The sequence below is a fragment of the Malaclemys terrapin genome, chromosome 4, assembly GCF_027887155.1.
Source record: "Malaclemys terrapin pileata isolate rMalTer1 chromosome 4, rMalTer1.hap1, whole genome shotgun sequence".
In the NCBI taxonomy this organism is placed as follows: Eukaryota; Metazoa; Chordata; order Testudines; family Emydidae; genus Malaclemys; species Malaclemys terrapin.
In genome coordinates, this window is record NC_071508.1 from 91,232,226 (window position 1) to 91,251,698 (window position 19,473).

At 40.9% G+C, this 19,473-nt stretch overlaps 1 protein-coding gene across 1 annotated transcript in view; it reads left to right on the plus strand.

The window, feature by feature from the left end:
• EHD4 (EH domain containing 4) overlaps positions 1 to 19,473 on the plus strand; it is a 65,180-nt gene that overhangs the window by 34,438 nt on the left and 11,269 nt on the right. Inside the window, exon 4 of the mRNA XM_054024973.1 lies at positions 11,636 to 12,048. Coding sequence (XP_053880948.1) covers positions 11,636 to 12,048 — 413 coding nt within the window. The remainder of the gene's footprint in view (positions 1 to 11,635; positions 12,049 to 19,473) is intronic.

The following is a 19,473-nucleotide window of genomic DNA, read 5'->3' on the forward strand; positions in this document are numbered from 1 at the left end:
ACTGTGCTCACCCACATGTATTTGAAGTACTGAACGTTCAGGTACATGCCCGAGTGTGTGACATAATGACTGCTCAATCAGTGCAAATACAGCTGCTGTTGAGTCTACTTTGAGTATTGTATTGTCAAACATTTATGTAAACAATGGGTTTTGTGGAGAACAGACTTGTGATTCAGTGCAGTGCAAAGCCTCTCTGAGCTGCTTCTTGAAGGAGAAGTATGAACAATAACCTTAGTGTGAAAATAGTTTAACTTAACACATTTTAAACCATATAAACTTGTTAAATGATTTTCTAAATCAATTGTGTACTAATGTGAATGGGATTTAAGAGTCCAGATTACTCATGAACTTGTATCTAAAATGTCTTAACAAACAGAGTACGCCTTGTAGAAAATGGAGACTGGCCTCTGGCAATGAGAATTAAGTCTCCCAGGGCACAAGTCCTAACATTTTTTCTCTCCAATAGTTAGTGAAAGTTTATTTGGTACACTAGTTGTGTGAGAGTTAAAGCTACTGAGAGTGGCTTTATGCTTGACCCTAGCTTTGTAAAAAAGGTTGTATTTTAAAACCATTAGGAGTTACTCTCTCCACTAGCAAAACTAAGCCCTGCCCATGCTGATAGCATCTGAGCAAAAAGCAGACGCTGCAGGGTAAGCCCAGGCTTAGCAGAACTCGAGTGAGCGGACCCTGGGTTTGTTAACCTAGGGCTTGAGCGTCTGCACTCATTTGTAATCCCTGGTTAGAACTTCTTGAATCCTGGGTCTCACCCTGGAGCTCCAACATCTACACTGCATTATGTATTATTATTACTTCATTACTAAGTACTACCCTGATTGCAGGGGACTGGTTAAGATGGCGTATTGAGATCCCTTCCAGTCCTACACTTCCATGATTCTATGCAGGCCCACGCTTAATCACCCTCTTCCTAGCACCCTTCCAAAATGTGGCCACTCTAGCCCTTTGTTCATGGTGTAGTGTGGGAAAACTTGACAATCCACCAAACTTGGCTATGTAGATGACAAAGAAAGTTGGCCTGTGGGACTATGAAATATGTAGTGTTGTCAGACTCCCAGAGGACAAGCCCAGTGGGTCTGTGTCTATACTGCAAAGCAGTAGGGTCCTGGCTTGACTCAGGCTCAGACCCTCCACCCTTGTGAGGTTCTGGGACCCTGGGAGTGAGCTCTGGGTTAGTGTGATTTGTGTGTACTCAGAAGAGGGGTAAGGCTTGAGCGTGAGTGTGAGCCCTGGGCCTAGGCTGCATTGTAAACATACCCTTTATTTCTACCATAGTAGCAGCAGGAGGCAGCCAAGCTGCTAAGATCTACAGAGGAGAACTAGCAGTGGACCCTTCAGACAATCTAGGGGTGGAAAGGGGCAGAACTGTGCATCCCCAATATCCAAAGACCAGCAGTGATTGAAGAAAATTGCTAGTAGGTCAGAAATCCATGTTCTCGTTCACCCTAAACCCTCATCCTGTGAATATCAGCTAGCAGTGGCAGAGGAAGGCCATACTGGAGGGTGGGGTGGGGGTGGAGAGGTGCTATCAGAGCAGGGGATTCTTCATCCCTGGAGCTAGGAACCTAGGAGAGACATAGGAACCTGTGATCACTTCCCCTCTGGTTAATGGGATATATGAAAGGGACCATCTCCATTGCACGCAGGTAGACCAGCAACACTCATAGGAGAGGGGAACAAGGAGGATCACATCACAAGTAGCTGGTTTCTATTAGCAGTAAAACTGCCGTCCCCCTCCTTCAGGGGTGGGAATTGTCCTGTGCTTTCCTGCAACACCTGATTCATTCTTGCGAGTTAGAGGTGTTTGTTCTTGCCCCTTCATTCTTGTTGTAATTATTATTTATGCAGGGTATTACCACGACTCTAATTTAGCCATAAATTCCTCTATTAAATCCAGAGGCTGAATGGTATACATACAATTGCTCTAATCAGGCCTAAAAAGCCTAAGTAATAAGTAATTTTCCATATCCAAACCGTAACAAAACATTTATAAGCATTTGATCAAGATACCAAGGTGTGCTTAGACCCATGTTGGTCGGGGCTCCAACTTGATCAGACAGGTATTAGCAATGAACCCTTTAAGAGTTTACTTTTTTATACCCCTTACAAACAAGTGATGTCATTCCTACTTATTGGACCTACACTAAGGCCAATTGCAAATGAAGCAATTTCTTATATAGCCAATTAATAGTGCCCTGGTACCCAATTAAGCATGTTTTATTTCTCTTATTTCAGCCCAAACCTTAAATAATATGATACTGGTATTTTAGCTCACCAACTGTTTCGAACTAAAATTAGATGCCCGTTCATCTTCTATAGGAACTGCCATTTCCTTTTGTTTCTGAGCTGATTGCTGACTTACTTGTATTTAGTAGCTGACGTTCTGTTTGTGTGGCAGGAAATCTCTCAGCCATAGTGCTGTTTATTTGGAAGAGTCGCTTTTCTCATTCTTTCTAAATTTCTTATTTCAACAACCTTTTTTAACTTTCAGTTTCCTTCTACTTTTCCTTTAAGCTTTTTTTTTTTTTTTTTTTTTTTTTTTTTTTTTTGTGAAAACTGGATTTTTTTTCCACCCCATAAGTAAATTAATTAGATGGGGAAGAATTGCATTGGTCCAGGTTGCTAAGTGAAATTTAGTACCATCTGATGGCTAGTCTGAGCCCTCTATCCACTGTCCATATCATACGACTACCATCATTATTGACACTCACAGTGGTAATCACCTGATTGATTCAGTGACATTTGTGAAAGAAAAGTTTGGTCACCTTCGGACAACTTGGTGAACAGCAATCTGCCTCCTTGGTAATATTTTGTGCGTGTGTAGTGGGGAAGGAAATCCATTCTTTGCTTTCAGGGCGTAGAGTTAAAGGTTTCACTCTTTTTCTATGAAGCAATTGTTGAATGGTTTAACTATTAACTATCAGTTTATATGTGCAAACATAATTGCAAGAAAGACTTAATAAGCATTACTAATTTACTGGGAATAAGTAAAATTAATCCTGTGTTGACTAATTAAAATCCAATGTAGAAACTGTATAATTTAAAATGTAAGATATTAAGCTTTCTTCTGTATTAATAAACCCACCCTGGTGCTTGCCCTTCAGCATGACTACCTACCCATATATTTTATTAAAAGCTTTGGAAAATTCGACTAGTTACTCGAGAAAGAGCAACTGACAACTTTGAAAAGGGACAAAAATTTACATTCCCCTTTCCAAGGTAAGGTTCTGTTCACTTTTCAAAGCTGGCTTTATTTGAAAACACCATTGTCCTGCCCTTATGAACAAGCAAGATATTCCATAAACTTTATTATGCGTCTAGCCTCTCCTTAAACTTGCAGGAGATTTCAAGCAGTATGTGTAAATACATAGCAATATGACGCCTGGGGGACGTATATATGCTCTGGGCACCTTGCCATAGGTGAGAAGGTTCTGTGGTAACACAAGGTGTGATGTTTGCCGAGTTATTTCAGACATGTGTTTGTTGCCTACAGGATCTGAAAAGAAAATAAGTGGAAGGGAAGGAAGGAGGTGGGGCACTGGAGAAGCTTCCATTTCAATTACAACAAAACACATTTAGCAGCTCTTCCTGGTTTACATCAACAGTTCACCGCTTACATTAACGTGAAATGAAGGGGGAGGCATAGTTTAAAAAAAAAAAAAATCTTGGCTGCTTGATACTGTTGAACCATGAGGTATATGTTGTCGTCAGACGCCACCAGTGTGGTGCTCTGCTCTGTTCAATGTTGATAAGTCGGCTGCATGCATGTGTGTTCTTCCTGTGTGCTGTCCCAGCTCTGCGCAGATAGCTGGCACAGCAGATCTCCAGCGAACCGCCCAATGACCAGAGACTTCGATAAGGTACGAAGGCACTCGGCTAGGTTTATTGCCAAGCAAAACATAGTCTCTAGCTCCTCGGATCAGATGTCTACGGTTCTGCTAGTACATATGTGAAATCTGGTCTTCTGTGTGCTTTTAGCCATAATTGTAAAGTAATTACCAAACAAGTGTTTGAAGTAACAGGAGAAACAGGAAAGGCAACAGGAAAAATGCTGAACCTAGCCCACATTTTTTAAAAAATGTCATAGCGAGAATGTTTAATTGTAAATAGTACTATGTCTTATACAGGGCAGCTCTCAAAAAGTTTAATATCTTTAAGGTGATCGTGACCCAGAAGCCCTTCAAGGCTCAGTGGCAGAGAAACTCCTCCCCCCCCACAGTAACTGACATCAGGCCTGACACACTCATTGCCCCATTGTTGCCATAATATAGATCTAGGGCCCTATCAAATTCACGGCCATGAAAAACGCATCATGGACTGTGGAATCTGGTCTGCCACCATGAAATCTGGTCTTCTGTGTGCTTTTACACTATACTATATAGATTTCACAGGGGAGACTAGTGTTTCTCAAATTGAGAGTCCTGACCCAAAAGGGAGTTGCAGGGGGGTCGCAAGGTTATTTTATGGGGCTCGCAGTATTGCCACTCTCACTTCTGCACTGCCTTCAGATCTGGGTGGCTGGAGAGCAGCGGCTTTTAGCCAGGTGCCCAGCTCTGAAGGCAGTGCCCTGCCAGCAGCAGTGCAGAAGTAAGAGTGGCAATATCATACCATGTCATCCCTACTTCTACTCTGCTGCTGGCAACTGTGCTGCCTTCAGAGCTGGGCTCCCGGCCAGTAGCCACTGCTCTCTAGCTGCCCAGCTCTGAAGGCAGCACCTCCGCCAGCAGCAGTGCAGAAGTAAGGGTAGCAGTATCGCAGCTCTCCCTACAATTATAATAATATATGGAGATATCCTATCTCATAGAACTGGAAGGCACCCTGAAAGGTCATTGAGTCCAGCCCCCTGCCTTCACTAGCAGGACCAAGTACTGATTTTTGCCCCAGATCCCTAAGTGGCCCCCTCAAGGATTGAACTCCCAACCCTGGATTTAGCAGGCCAATGCTCAAACTACTGAGCTATCCCTTGCCCAATAACCTTGCAACTTCCCACAACCCCTTTTAGGGTCAGGACCCGTACAATTACAACACCGTGAAATTTCAGATTAAATAGCTGAAATCATGAAATTTACGATCTTAAAAATCCTATGATCATGAAATTGACCAAAGTGGACCATGAATTTGGTAGGGCCCTAGTTATCACAGTTAGAAAGCCAAATGGAGAAACGGAATGGTCTTTAGTAAGAATCAGAGTACATCGAGGCTCGGTATTAAACCCCTTTCTGTTTATGTTGGTGTTCAGTGCAGTTACAGAAAACATCCAAAGAGTGGCACCATGGCGCATGTTTTTTGCAGACAATGTCGTGCTCATGCGGGAGAATAAAGAGGAAATGGAAGAAGATTTAGAGGGATGGGGATGTGTACTTGAAAGAAATGGCATGAAAATTGGCAGAAAAACAGAGTAGATGGTCTGTAGATTTGATGATACCTTGTAGGAAGACAGTGGGACTGTAAGTCTAAGGGGCCAGCCATTACCAGAGATACAGAAGTTCAAGTACCTAGGTTTGATAGTAGAGGATAATGGCGAACTCAGCGACGAACTTATAAGTAGAAAAGGAAGGACATGGACTAAATGGAGATAAGTGAGGGGAGTGATCTGCAATAGGAGAAGGTCTGTCACTTTAAAAAGTAAGATCTACAAGATGGTGATTAGGCCAGCACTTTTGTTTGACTGAATGCTGGGCACTAAGGAAGACACCGGAGCAGATCTTGAATAGAGTGAAAATGGCAATGGTAAAATAGATGTCGTAAGTTACAATGTTTAACCATGTTTGGGACAAACGAATTAGGGGAAATGTGAAGGTGGTATCAATTATAGAAAAGCTGAGGGAATCCAGGCTTAGATGGTTTGGGCACATGAAAAGAAGACCAGAAGAATATATAAGAAACTGTGTTAAACTTAGAAATGGAAGGTAAGAGAAGGATTAGAAGACCCAAAACTATGGATGTCACACAAGTATTTGATTAGCTGTGGAGTTTCTGAGGAACTGGTTAAAGACAGACCGTAATTGAATTACGGGATGTGTGCTGCACCTGCACATTGTGGCAATGGCTGGAGCAAGTGCTGTTTGTGGGCATACTACAATAATTCACATAAACCAAGATAGTTAACTTGGCCTCAGTGAAACATCAGAGAAATAAAAAGTGCTAGAAATATATGGCTGAAATGTTTAACCATGGCTGAGATTTCTACTATGGTTATACCAAAGTCATATAACTGCTAGAGATGGTCAGAAAATGGGTTTATTTTCCACAGAAAGTGAAAATTATTTTCATTGAAAAACTGAAAGGCGAAATGTTTTTTCACCAAAAGCTCAAAGTTGAAGTTTTCTGGGGAAAGAAAACACTTTCCACCAATGTTCATTTAGTTCAGTACTCAGTTTTCTGTTGAAAAACAGTTTTGATGGAAAATTTTCAGCCAACCCTTTATCAGGGATTGGTTCACTTAGTCAACTCTGCAAAACTTAAATTTTATTAAAAACGGCTATTTTAAATTCACTAGTTTGCATCATTATGTTTGGATTGAAATGCATAACTTAATAACGTTTTTCTTCCAAACTAATAAAAATCCAAACCAAGCTGTTACATGTTTCAGATTAGTGTGGGTGATATATAATTCATATTTTTGGGTAGTTTGGTGTTCTGCCTAACCCGGGAGTGGGTCTCCCTCCCCCATTCTAATTTTATCCTTCAGACAGGAAATTCATGTTGCAGATTGAAGTGGTTTGTGTGTTGTTAGTTTTTTCCTCACTTTTGATTATTATTTCTATAGTTTTTATAAAGAACACTGATAAGTAATCAAATATTTTTGGATTAAATGTTACACCTTGGGGTAACAAGAATTATCTTTTGGATTTGTCTTGTTCATGTTCTTTTCCCGTTGGCTTTTGTTCTGCTCCTCCTGAACTGCTCTTAAGAAAAAAGGTAAGGAAAAAAAAAAAAAAGACTGAGTAACCCGGAAAGGGATTGGATTTTGTATTCCTTGCTAAGCAATTCTCTTAATGGGAGGCGTAGCATTTGCTTTTTATTTATTTATTTATTTATTTAGCTGTGTAATGAATCTGACCTGAATCTGCTTTGAGCTCAGTACAGATTTCTTAGCATAGTCTTGCCATCTTATTTGGCATGAGCGTGCTGGATTTGTAATGGAATTAGACTTGAGGGCAAAAATTGGGAAGATTTTAAGTAATATACTTAGAGCTTCTAGTTTTTGGTTTCACATACTATGTACTTGTCAAATTTAATGATTTAATAGTTTCAATAAAAGACTTATGGCCAACCTCTGCCCACTGGTGCTACAGCTATGTGCTTTATGGCAGAATTTGGCACTAAAATGTTTTCATGTATATCTTTGAGTTCCTAGACACTGCCTCTAGCCAATTTCCTATTGGAAAGCACAGGAGGGTTGACTGCTCGCAGCAGGCATCTTGGAAGCATGGCCGCTAATGATTCAGTAAACTTATTTTTCTTGTGATTATTTACTGAATTTTTTAACAGCTGGCAAACAGCTTCAACTATGATGTGTATGTGATTCTGGATTCCGTTCAGGTTTTCTCACCACTATCCTTGCATTCCGACTGTCCTTCGGAGTAATTTTTCATTTTAGAGGATGGACAGGGATGGAAAACTGGCTTCTAGTTCACCTGTTCCTCATTCAAGTAAGATGAGTCACTCAGTGCCATTTCACAAACAGATTACGCCTTCTGTAGACTGCGTGTGTCATTCCCAGAGGAGTTCCTGAAGTACTGTTTGTAATATGACAGTGAGTTGGGTTGTTGTGAGGCAGTCAACAAGAGTTGTAAACTGTGCAAGCGGACTTTTAAAATAGTTTTTGCTTTAAACTTCCTTTTGTTCTGTGTCCCAGATAGTCTTAAAGATCATGACTCATTTTTCTTCACTGCAACCCACCCTGTCATTAAAGCCATCATTGGAATGGGTAAAATTCTTGTAACTTGGACTGCTTAATGGGCTGTGGAGTGTTACAGTGCAGTCCTTCATTCCTAGAGTGTACCCCAGGGGTTCTCAGACTTTTGTACTGGTGACCCCTTTCACATACCAAGCCTGTGAGTGCGACCCCCCTTAAATATATAAAAAAGTGTTTTTAATGTATAACACCATTATAAATGCTGGAGGCAAAGCGGGGCTTGGGGTGGAGGCTGACAGCCCATGACACCCCCCCACCCCCCGTAATAATCTTCTGACCCCCAGAGGGGTCCCGACCCCCAGTTTGAGAACCACTGGTATACCCAGTCTCCTGCCAATCTAAGGACTGAGACACCAGGGTTAGGAATTGAGTTTAGAAGTCACACTACTACAGGGGGGACGAACACAAAGACAGGGGGGACGAACACAAAGAGGCCCGCAACATACAGTGCTAGTAATGGGAGACAGGCTAAACGACATACATTAGGCTGTTTGTACACCAATGCGAGAAGCCTAGGTAATAAAATGGAGGAATTGGAGCTCTTGGTCCGAGAATTGAAACCGGATATCGTAGGAATAACTGAAACGTGGTGGAATGGCGGTCACGACTGGAACGCAGGTATGGAGGGGTATGCGCTGTTTAGGAAAGACCGGGATAAAGGTAAAGGTGGGGGGGTGGCATTGTATGTCAATAGTGAAATAAGCTGTAAAGAAATAATAGTGGATGGAATAGATAACACGGAGTCCGTCTGGGCGATACTCAAGCTGGGTAAAAGTACTACTAGAGCCTCTCCGGGGATAGTGCTTGGGGTGTGCTATAGACCGCCGGGATCGACCCAGGATATGGATAAGGAATTGTTTAATGTATTAAGGGAGGTAAATACTAATAGAAACTGTGTAATTATGGGGGACTTTAACTTCCCGGATATAGATTGGGGAACAAACGCTAGTAGCAATAATAGGGCTCAGATGTTCCTAGATGTGCTTGCGGATCAATTCCTTTATCAAGTGGTAGCTGAGCCGACGAGGGGGGAGGCCATTTTAGATTTGATTCTGGTAAGTAGTGAGGACCTTGTTGAGGAAGTGGTAGTGGGGGACAACTTGGGCTCCAGTGATCATGAGCTAATTCGCTTTAAACTAAATGGAAAGAGTACCAGAATTAAGTCAAAGACTAGGGTTTATAATTTTAAAAAGGCCAATTTTAACAAATTAAGGGGACTGGTAAGGGAAGTGGATTGGGCAAACGTATTAAGGGACCTAAAGGCAGAAGAAGCCTGGGATTACTTTAAGTTAAAGATGCAAGAGCTGTCAGAGGCCTGTATCCCCAAAAAGGGGAAAAGATTACTAAGCAAGAGACTTAGACCGAGCTGGATGAGCGACCGGCTGAAAGGGGCGATTAGGAAAAAACAGAAAGCGTACAAAGAGTGGAAGAGGGGAGGGATCAGTAAGGAAACTTACCTTAGTGAAGTCAGAGAATGTAGAGATAGAGTGAGAAAGGCCAAAGGCCGGGAAGAGTTAGACTTAGCGAGGGGAATTAAAAGTAATAGTAAGAGGTTTTACAGCCATATAAATAGGAAGAAAGCAAAGAAAGAAGAAGTGGGACCGCTGAAGACTATAGCCGGAGAGGAGATTAAAGATAATCTAGGCATGGCGCAATATCTCAATGAATATTTTGCATCGGTGTTTAATGAGGCCAATGAAGGTATTAGGGATACTAGCACCGTTACAGAGGGGCATACGGGATGGGGGATTACCGCATCCGAGGTAGAAACAAAACTAGAACGCCTTAATGGGACTAAGTCGGGTGGTCCGGACGATCTTCATCCGAGAATATTGAAGGAACTGGCGCGGGAAATAGCAGGCCCATTAGCGACTATATTTAATGAATCTGTAAACTCGGGGGTAGTCCCGTTAGACTGGAGAATAGCCAATGTGGTTCCTATTTCCAAGAAAGGGAAAAAAAGTGACCCGGGTAACTATAGGCCTGTTAGTTTAACATCAGTAGTGTGCAAGGTGCTGGAGAAGATTCTGAAAGAGAAACTAGTTGAGGACCTTGAAGTTAATGGCAAATGCGATAAATTACAGCATGGTTTTACGAAGGGCAGATCGTGCCAAACGAATCTGATCTCCTTCTTTGAGAAAGTAACGGACTTATTAGATAAGGGAAATGCGGTGGACCTAATATACCTGGATTTCAGTAAAGCGTTTGATACAGTACCCCATGAGGAGCTATTGGTTAAAATGAAAAACATGGGGATCGATATGAAAATCCAGAGGTGGATAGGGAATTGGTTAATGGGGAGAATGCAGCGGGTCGTATTAAAGGGTGAATTGTCGGGTTGGAGGGAGGTTACTAGTGGAGTGCCTCAAGGTTCGGTTTTGGGACCCATCTTATTTAATCTATTTATAACTGACCTCGGGACCGATTGCAAGAGTGGGCTGATAAAGTTTGCGGATGATACGAAGGTGGGAAGAGTTGCAAACTCGGAGGAGGATAGGGATACTCTGCAGGGAGACTTGAATGAGCTTGTGAATTGGAGTATCAGAAATAGGATGAAATTTAATAGTAAAAAGTGTAAGGTGATGCACTTGGGGACGAATAATAACAATTTTAGTTACAAGATGGGGACACATTGGTTAGAAGTAACGGAAGAGGAGAAGGACCTAGGGGTCCTTGTGGACCGCAGGATGACTGAGTCGGCAATGTGACGTGGCGGTGAAAAAAGCCAATGCGGTCTTGGGATGTATTAGGCGAGGTATATCTAGTAGAGATAGGGAGGTCCTGCTTCCGTTGTATAAGGCGCTGGTGAGACCTCATTTGGAGTACTGTGTGCAGTTCTGGTCTCCAATGTTTAAAAAAGATGAACTCAAACTGGAACGGGTGCAGAGAAGGGCGACTAAGATGATCAGAGGAATGGAAAACCTGTCGTATGAAAAGAGATTAGAGGAGCTTGGGTTGTTTAGTCTGACAAAGCGAAGGCTGAGGGGGGATATGATTGCTATCTTTAAATATATCAGAGGGGTTAATACAAGGGAGGGAGAGGAATTATTCCAGTTTAGTACTAATGTGGACACGAGAACGAATGGATACAAACTGGCCGGGGGGAAGTTTAGGCTTGAAATTAGACGAAGGTTTCTGACCATCAGAGGGGTGAAATATTGGAACGGCCTTCCGAGGGAAACGGTGGGGGCGACGGACCTGTCTGGTTTTAAGATTAAGCTGGATAAGTTTATGGAGGGAATGGTTTAATGATAAAACATAGTAGCCAAGGAAAACCAAGCAATGGTACATGAACAGCATAATGGCCAACAAGGGTCAGGCTAGAGACTCTTGCCTATATGCTCGGGGTATTACTGATCGCCATATTTGGGGTCGGGAAGGAATTTTCCTCCAGGGTAGATTGGCTGAGCCTCTGGAGGTTTTTCGCCTTCCTCCGCAGCATGGGACAGGGATCACTAGCAGGAGGGTCTCAGCCGATTGAAGTCACTAAAACACAGGATTGGGGACTTCAACGGTAGAGTCCAGGGAAGGGTCTTGCGGCCTGCAGCATGCAGGGGGTCAGACCAGATGATCATAATGGTCCCTTCTGACCTTGGTGTCTATGAGTCTATGAGCTGGGTTATAAACCGGTCCTTTAAACAATCCTTAATAAAGAGTTATCAATTTAGTGACATCCAATGGTGTATTCTCTCTCTTCAGGCTATGACTTCTGCCAGGTCCTCCAGTGGTTTGCTGAACGAGTTGACCGCATCATCCTCCTCTTTGATGCCCATAAGCTGGATATTTCTGATGAGTTCTCGGAGGCTATTAAATCATTCCGTGGACAGGATGACAAGATTCGAGTGGTGCTGAACAAGGCTGACCAGGTGGACACCCAGCAGTTGATGAGGGTCTATGGTGCACTCATGTGGTCCCTGGGAAAGGTGATTAACACTCCAGAGGTGTTGCGAGTCTACATTGGTTCTTTTTGGGCCCAGCCTCTACAAAACACAGAGAACCGCAGGCTCTTTGAGGTGGAAGCCCAGGATCTCTTCCAAGACATTCAGAGTCTCCCACAGAAGGCAGCTGTGCGGAAACTCAATGATCTCATCAAGAGGGCAAGACTTGCAAAGGTAAAACAGGAATAGAGCCAACTTTATTTTCAATGACCAATCTCTTCTACGTTTGTTTCATTCATTCTTACTCTCTCCTCTCATGTCTTTCCCTCTCCACCCAGAAACAAGGTGTTTTCTGGAAAATGGATACGGTTAACAAAGTTAAAGGAAAAATTATTGTTAAAGTATGTGTTGGAGATGGACAGTAATGTGGTGAGCCAATCAGTGGACCCTTCTAGATGGCCATAGAAGGAAAAGTATTGTGTTTTAGGATGCTATTCTCTCTGCCTTTTGAAGGAGACTTGAAATCTTCTAGGATACCTCCTCTTTCTAGTAAGGAGAACTTCATACTACTAACATAACTGGGGGGGATATGATAGAGCTCTGTAAAATCATGAATAATGTGGAGAAAGTGAATAGGAAGTGTTATTTACCCCTTCACATAACACAAGAAGTAGGGGTCACCAAATGAAATTAATAGGTAGCAGGTTTAAAACAATCAAAATAAATACTTCTAAACACAATGCACAGTCAACCTGTGGAACTTATTGTCATGGGATGTTGTGAAAGCCAAAACTATAACTGTTCAAAAAAGAATTAGGTTCATGGAGGATAGGTCCATCAATGGCTATTAGTCAAAATGGTGAAGGATACAACTCTGTGCTGCACGAGTGCCTAAACCTCCAATGGCCAGAAGCATCTGGCACTACCCACTGTCACAGACAGGATACTGGTCTAGATGGACCATATGGTCTGATCCAGTAGGGCCATTTGTATGTACTCCCTGGAGCTCATCAACAGCTGCTAGGCAGAGCAGCTGTGACTGAACAAAACAAGATGCCCCCTTCACCAAAATGCCAAGTGTACCACCTTCACAGCACTTGCGGTTCCTGGATCAAAGATCACAGTTCAGATCCAGACACTTACTTCCTCTCGCAAACATGGCAGCACACAGCATTTGTACTAGATCATGGCCAACCAACATACTGCCCATGGGAAGTAACTTCTCCTTAATCAAAATTTATGTTGATTTTTTTTTTTTATATACCACACACACACCACTTTGGCACTTCACATCTATTAAAAGGAGTAATACTGCTATATTGCTACTTAAAAACATTCATTTACTTAACAGAACTGCCCGTATATCACTGTTGTGCAAGCCAACCCAACGGTAAAAGTAATATCCCCTGATTAAACCTTCTGTATTTCCAACCCATCATCTCCCACATACTCAGCTAAAGGTGGGCTTGGCATCATTTCCAGAAGAAATCCTAGTCTCTGACAGACCTGGGAGGAAGTGAGTTCTAAGATTCTAAGAGGTCCATTCAAGGCAAATGCCCTACCAACATTGTCCTCTGTTTTAAACAACAGAAAATAGTATTTGCATGTGCTAATCAGATAACTGCTCCTTGCAGTAGCTACTTGACTTGTGTCCATATGTCTAGGCTTGGCAGTATTTGATTTTTATTTAGATTGTCTATTGAAAGTGTGAACTTAATTTTTTGTTAGGCCTCTAATTATCCTTCAAACTAGCATCTTAATGACACTAGCTTCTGCTGTCCTTTCCTGTCTAGGCCCAACCTGGATAAACTTCAATTGCTGTGTTTTAAATGGTTTCCTCTAAATATTTCCTTTTCTTCCGTAGTAGACTTCCTTTATTGTATAGTATTAAAATTCCAGATAGAATACTAGCAAAAGTACTCGGATATTCTGTTCTTCTGCAAAGCCCTAGGGAATGTTTAATAATTAGCACCTTTCCTTTTCTAAATCTCAGCAGGCAAATGATTTGAAAATGTTTTTTGCTGAAAAATCGGAAGGAAGAAAAATCAAATAACTTTGAAGCTATTGTAGAAGAAATTTGCTACTTATTAAAGATTTCTGTGACATACAAATGCAGATGATAGTATTTTGGGGCTTGTCTGCATGGGTAAATTATACCTGTGTTGGCTAAGGTGCGAGTTTGAACCTATAATATAGTTATACTGGTCTAACATCCTGTGTGAACATTCTTATTACAGTATCTGAGGGCCTTTTATCAGTTTGTCGCTTGGGAAACTAAAACAAAGAAAAAGCCACTCTTACACTGGAATAAGAATGTCTATGTGGGGGGGGTTATGCCAGTTAACTACCCTGTTTCCCCGAAAATAAGACATCCTCCGAAAATAAGGCCTACTTACAGTTTTGCCTCTCGTTGTAATATAAGGCATCCCCCCGATAATAAGACCTCCCCGATAATAAGGCATCCACCGATAATAAGGCATTTTTCATTTCTGAAAAATAAGACATCCCCTGAAAATAAGACCTAGCGCATCTTTGGGAGCAAAAATTAATATAAGACACTGTCTTATTTTCGGGGAAACAGGGTATATGGTTTAATTGACTATACAGTAAAACTTTCCTGTGTAGGCAAGCCCTTAGTGAAATGAGTTAGTGATGTGGAAAATTGGGGACTAGGACTACTGATGTTGCGTGGAATATTTTGAAAAAAATATCTTTAGAAACAATTGTCAATCATTATTTAAAATTCCATTTTGATATCATGTTTCTATTAATATTTTTTTCTTAAAAGTTAATCTGTCCTTCCTGCAGTTCTTATCTGATTTAATCAATCTTATTGGCATACTAATCCCTTTCAAAGTAATTGATTGTGATGACTGAGAAGCATCAAGAGCAGATGACGCTTAATCAATAGAAATCCTGTTTAAATACAAAATAAAAAAATTCAATTTCATCCATTTTTAAGTGAAATTAATGTTCATTGAATGTACTAAATTGACAGCCATGGAAAGGGAAGTCAGCTGCTTATCCAAGCAACGGCAGTGTAATATGTCTCAGTCCTAGCTGATCTTAAAATAGCTGTAATTCAGAAACACATTTTTTATGCAGAGCTGCACAGTCTTCTTTGAACAAAATCATTGTGAAGTATTTTATCTTGGTCCATTTCTTTAAACACTCGCAACACCTTCCCAGTCTGTCCTGAAACTCATAACATATCCAAAAATAAAACAAGTGAATTCCCATCTCACTGTCAAGTTCTTATCATTCCTTTCTTATCTTATCATTCCCTTCTAGTGTCACTTCAAAGCCACAAGGGTGTTAGGTATTAGTTATAAAATATTTTGAAGATGGAAAACATTCTTATAAAACATGTGTGATATTTACGGAATTGTAATCAGTTGGAATAAAAGTGCAGGATTGTAGTTATTGTGCCTTTCAAATTTGCAGTTCAATATTTTTCCTAGATGCTTTATACATATATAAATCTATTAAATCCTGTAGGGCTGTTATTAATTGGTATTGTGTTAGAAGTGTGCATTACCCATACATCTCCCTTCCTGCAGATCTAGAATTTGTATACCGAAAGTTGTCATTTTAATTTTTTCTCCATTCCTCCATCTGTGCAAAAATTTAAACACAAACATGTGTGAAAACAAAAATGTATAGTGTTTTTTGTTTGTTTGTTTTTATATGTAGGAGCAACATTGATCTGTATATGGTCTGTCAGTGATTAGGGGACTGCAGTAGCTGACTGCAGTAGCTGTCCACAGACCTTGACTGTAATGATCCTTCCATTAGATCTTGAAGGAATAGTGAATTAATCACATTTAAGATGACCAAAATTTAGCCAAAGGAGCAAAAATATTTCAAATACAACCCCAGCAGTATTCCTCCAATTCTTCATTATTATTCTCCCTCCCCTGGTAATCATGTAACTGATTCTTACTGATTCTTTATCATGTACTTAGAGACATATCCTATTTCAGCATTAGTATTCCTTGTATCAGTGTCTTTCTCAATAATAGCACACTAGTTTAAATAATTGAAATATACACATTGTGAGCATTCATACACTAACTCTTTTCTTCCTCATTGCTATAAGAAATAGGTTTCACCTATCTGAGAATGTAACAATCATGGTGTTCTCTGCAATGATGCATTTAAAGGATAACAGGAATTTTATAAACAATGTTCAGTTTGTCAGACTTCTAAAACTAAAAGGTCATGTTTAGTCTTTTCTGCTAATTCAGTCAGGTATCTAATTCTCATTTGGAATCCATATAATGTGAATGTTCTGGGCCTACATCCCAAGTGTATAACACTGGTCTACAATTTTTGAGAAGTCGTCTGCTTCAGAGATAAACTGTGCTATTTATTATGTATTTTGATGTGCTGAATTCAAATATGACAATTAAAACAACTGATTGGCTACTGTTTCTAAGATATTTAAGTTTTTACATTTTATGTCTATGTATATTGTGTAGATAGTAGAGTTTTAATCATAAATTGTAAACCTAGGTCTTTTCATGTGTTTATGGTTGCTTTACATGATATTTCACCTGTCCTGTTTATGTAACACTTTAAAAATCAGCAAAAGGGTTATATAAATAAAATGTATTATGAAACAAAAGGCAAAAAACTATTATGTACATAGTTTAGTCCTATTCAGTGTCTACTCGGCGCTTCTTGGCTTGTCTCTTGTATTCATTAAATGGAGCATCTCTTGTCACTGTGCAGCAATAGTCTGCAAGTATTGATGGGCTCCATTTGCCCTGATAGCGTTCTCCATTGTTGCAATGTCCTGGTGAAACCGCAGTTCGGTGGAAAAAAATCTAGATGAGAGTGCAAAAAATGTATCTTTAGTGACATGTTGCAACGAAGGCTTTTGTATGCCTTGAGGAGGTTTTCCACCAACAACCTGTAGTTGTCTGCCTTGTTGTTTCTGAGAAAATTTATTGCCACTAACTGGAAGGCTTTCCATGCCGTCTTTTCCTTGCCACGCAGTGCATGGTCAAATGCATCCTCTCGAAGAAGTTCATGAATCTGAGGACCAACAAAGACATCTTCCTTTATCTTAGCTTCACTTAACCTTGGAAATTTTCCATGGAGGTACTTGAAAGCTGCTTGTGTTTTGTCAATGGCCTTGACAAAGTTCTTCATCAGACCCAGCTTGATGTGTAAGGGTGGTAACAAAATCTTCCTTGATTCAACAAGTGGTGGATGCTGAACACTTTTCCTCCCAGGCTCCAATGACTGTCGGAGTGGCCAATCTTTCTTGATGTAGTGGGAATCTCTTGCACGACTATCCCATTCGCAGAGAAAACAGCAGTACTTTGTGTATCCAGTCTGCAGACCAAGCAAGAGAGCAACAACCTTCAAATCGCCACAAAGCTGCCACTGATGTTGGTCATAGTTTATGCACCTCAAAAGTTGTTTCATGTTGTCATAGGTTTCCTTCATATGGACTGCATGACCAACTGGAATTGATGGCAAAACATTGCCATTATGCAGTAAAACAGCTTTAAGACTCGTCTTCGATGAATCAATGAACAGTCTCCACTCATCTGGATCGTGAACGATGTTGAGGGCTGCCATCACACCATCCATGTTGTTGCAGGCTACAAGATCACCTTCCATGAAGAAGAATGGGACAAGATCCTTTTGACGGTCACGGAACATGGAAACCCTAACATCACTTGCCAGGAGATTCCACTGCTGTAGTCTGGAGCCCAACAGCTCTGCCTTCCTCTTGGGTAGTTCCAAATCCCTGACAAGGTCATTCAGTTCACCTTGTGTTATGAGGTGTGGTTCAGAGGAGGAGGATGGGAGAAAATGTGGGTCCTGTGACATTGATGGTTTAGGACCAGAAGTTTCATCCTCTTCCTCTTCCTCATCTGACTCAAGTGAGAATGATTCTGATGCATCAGGAACCGACAGTCCTTCTCCGTGGGGTACTGGGCGTATAGCTGATGGAATGTTTGGATAATGCACAGTCCACTTTTTCTTCTTTGACACACCTTTCCCAACTGGAGGCACCATGCAGAAGTAACAATTGCTGGTATGATCTGTTGGCTCTCTCCAAATCATTGACACTACAAAAGGCATAGATTTCCTTTTCCTGTTCAACCCCTGGCGAAGATTTGTTGCACAAGTGTTGCAGCATATGTGTGGGGCCCACCTTTTGTCCTGATCTCCAGTTTTGCAGCCAAAATAAAGGTGATAGGCTTTCTTAACCACAGTGGTTATACTGCACTTTTGTGATGCAAAAGTCCTTTACCACAAACATAGCAGAAGTTATCTGCACTGTTCACACAAGTACGAGGCATCTCTGCTCACTTTGGCTAAACAGAAATGTGTCCCTTTGCAAAATCAAACACTGACAAATAAGAGAGCACGACACTGTATGATTTCTAGAGCTGATATTGGGCAATTTGTTCAGCAGAGTGATGTAAGCTTCGTTATGATTGCATCATCCATGACTTCTAGGAATAACATGATGCAATTCATATCATGTGTGACGCAATACCAGTTTCAGATTGCATCATTCATCGTTTTGCCTAAAAAGCAAGTACTGTCCAAACCCAGTCATAGATTTATTCATAGATGCAGTCAAAGATGTATTTTAGTCATTTCTGGTTTAAATTGAGATCTCTTCCCTTTATAACTCACTTATCCTCTGCCATTCCCAAGTCAAGGGTCGTATATACTGACCCAATAGCATATCTTGAAAACTAGAGCCAATCAACAATTTTAAGCATAATTTTTGTTCTCAGTGACCCAGAATTAGTAAAGTTTGACTACATTTATTTCAGAAGCATTTTGGCTGTAGAGCAGTGTAATTGATCTGCTAGTTGCAAGGTTTTTGAAGTATTTTTTAAACAAGAAAACTAACCATTTCAGAACTCTTGATTCTTACACTGGACTCAAATGAGACATGGCTATCTTCTTGGACACTTTCCAGTGCATCTAAGTTCTTCACTTTTGAACCTTGTCATCCTCAATACACACACCCCAGTTTCCTCTACAGATGATGCCACCTGTGTCTCATCTGTTTTGGTGTGAAGGGATTCCAGGCAATCCTCTAGGGCTAGGCTATGGGTGAAGTGACTTTTTCTCAATGATTGTAAGGTTACATTTGTTATAAAACAAGAGGGGATATTCCATGCATGAGTGTTTGGTTTTCAGTTTGCTTTTAGGTGTATTTCTATAATGTCTTTGTCATATGGACCAATAATCAACCTTTTAAAAAAAATTCATTAGTACACACATACACACGTAAATCTTGCAACTAAAGCAGCTATACCAAAAGTGGCCTATCGAGAACTCTTAGAACTCAGGAATATCAAGTCGTCTTGTTTCTGTTTTTAGTTGGAGGGCCAAAGAATTAGAGTGGGAGCTTTCTCAGCTCTCAGTCAAAGGTGCAGTGCTGTCTGAATCTTAGCATAAAGCGCTTTTTCCCAAGTGTCTACATGAAGTTTGAATTAAATCGATATTAACTAACACACAAGTATTATACAGTCTGATTAAAAACCCTTCTCAATTGTTCAAGGTTTCTGTTTCTTGGCAGTTGAAGTCATACCATCTCTAGGTCTTCAGCTGACAATAGAACCCTCAAGCAAACAGTGGGGGCAGGGAGAGTGGGAGAATCCTTTCAAGTCTCCT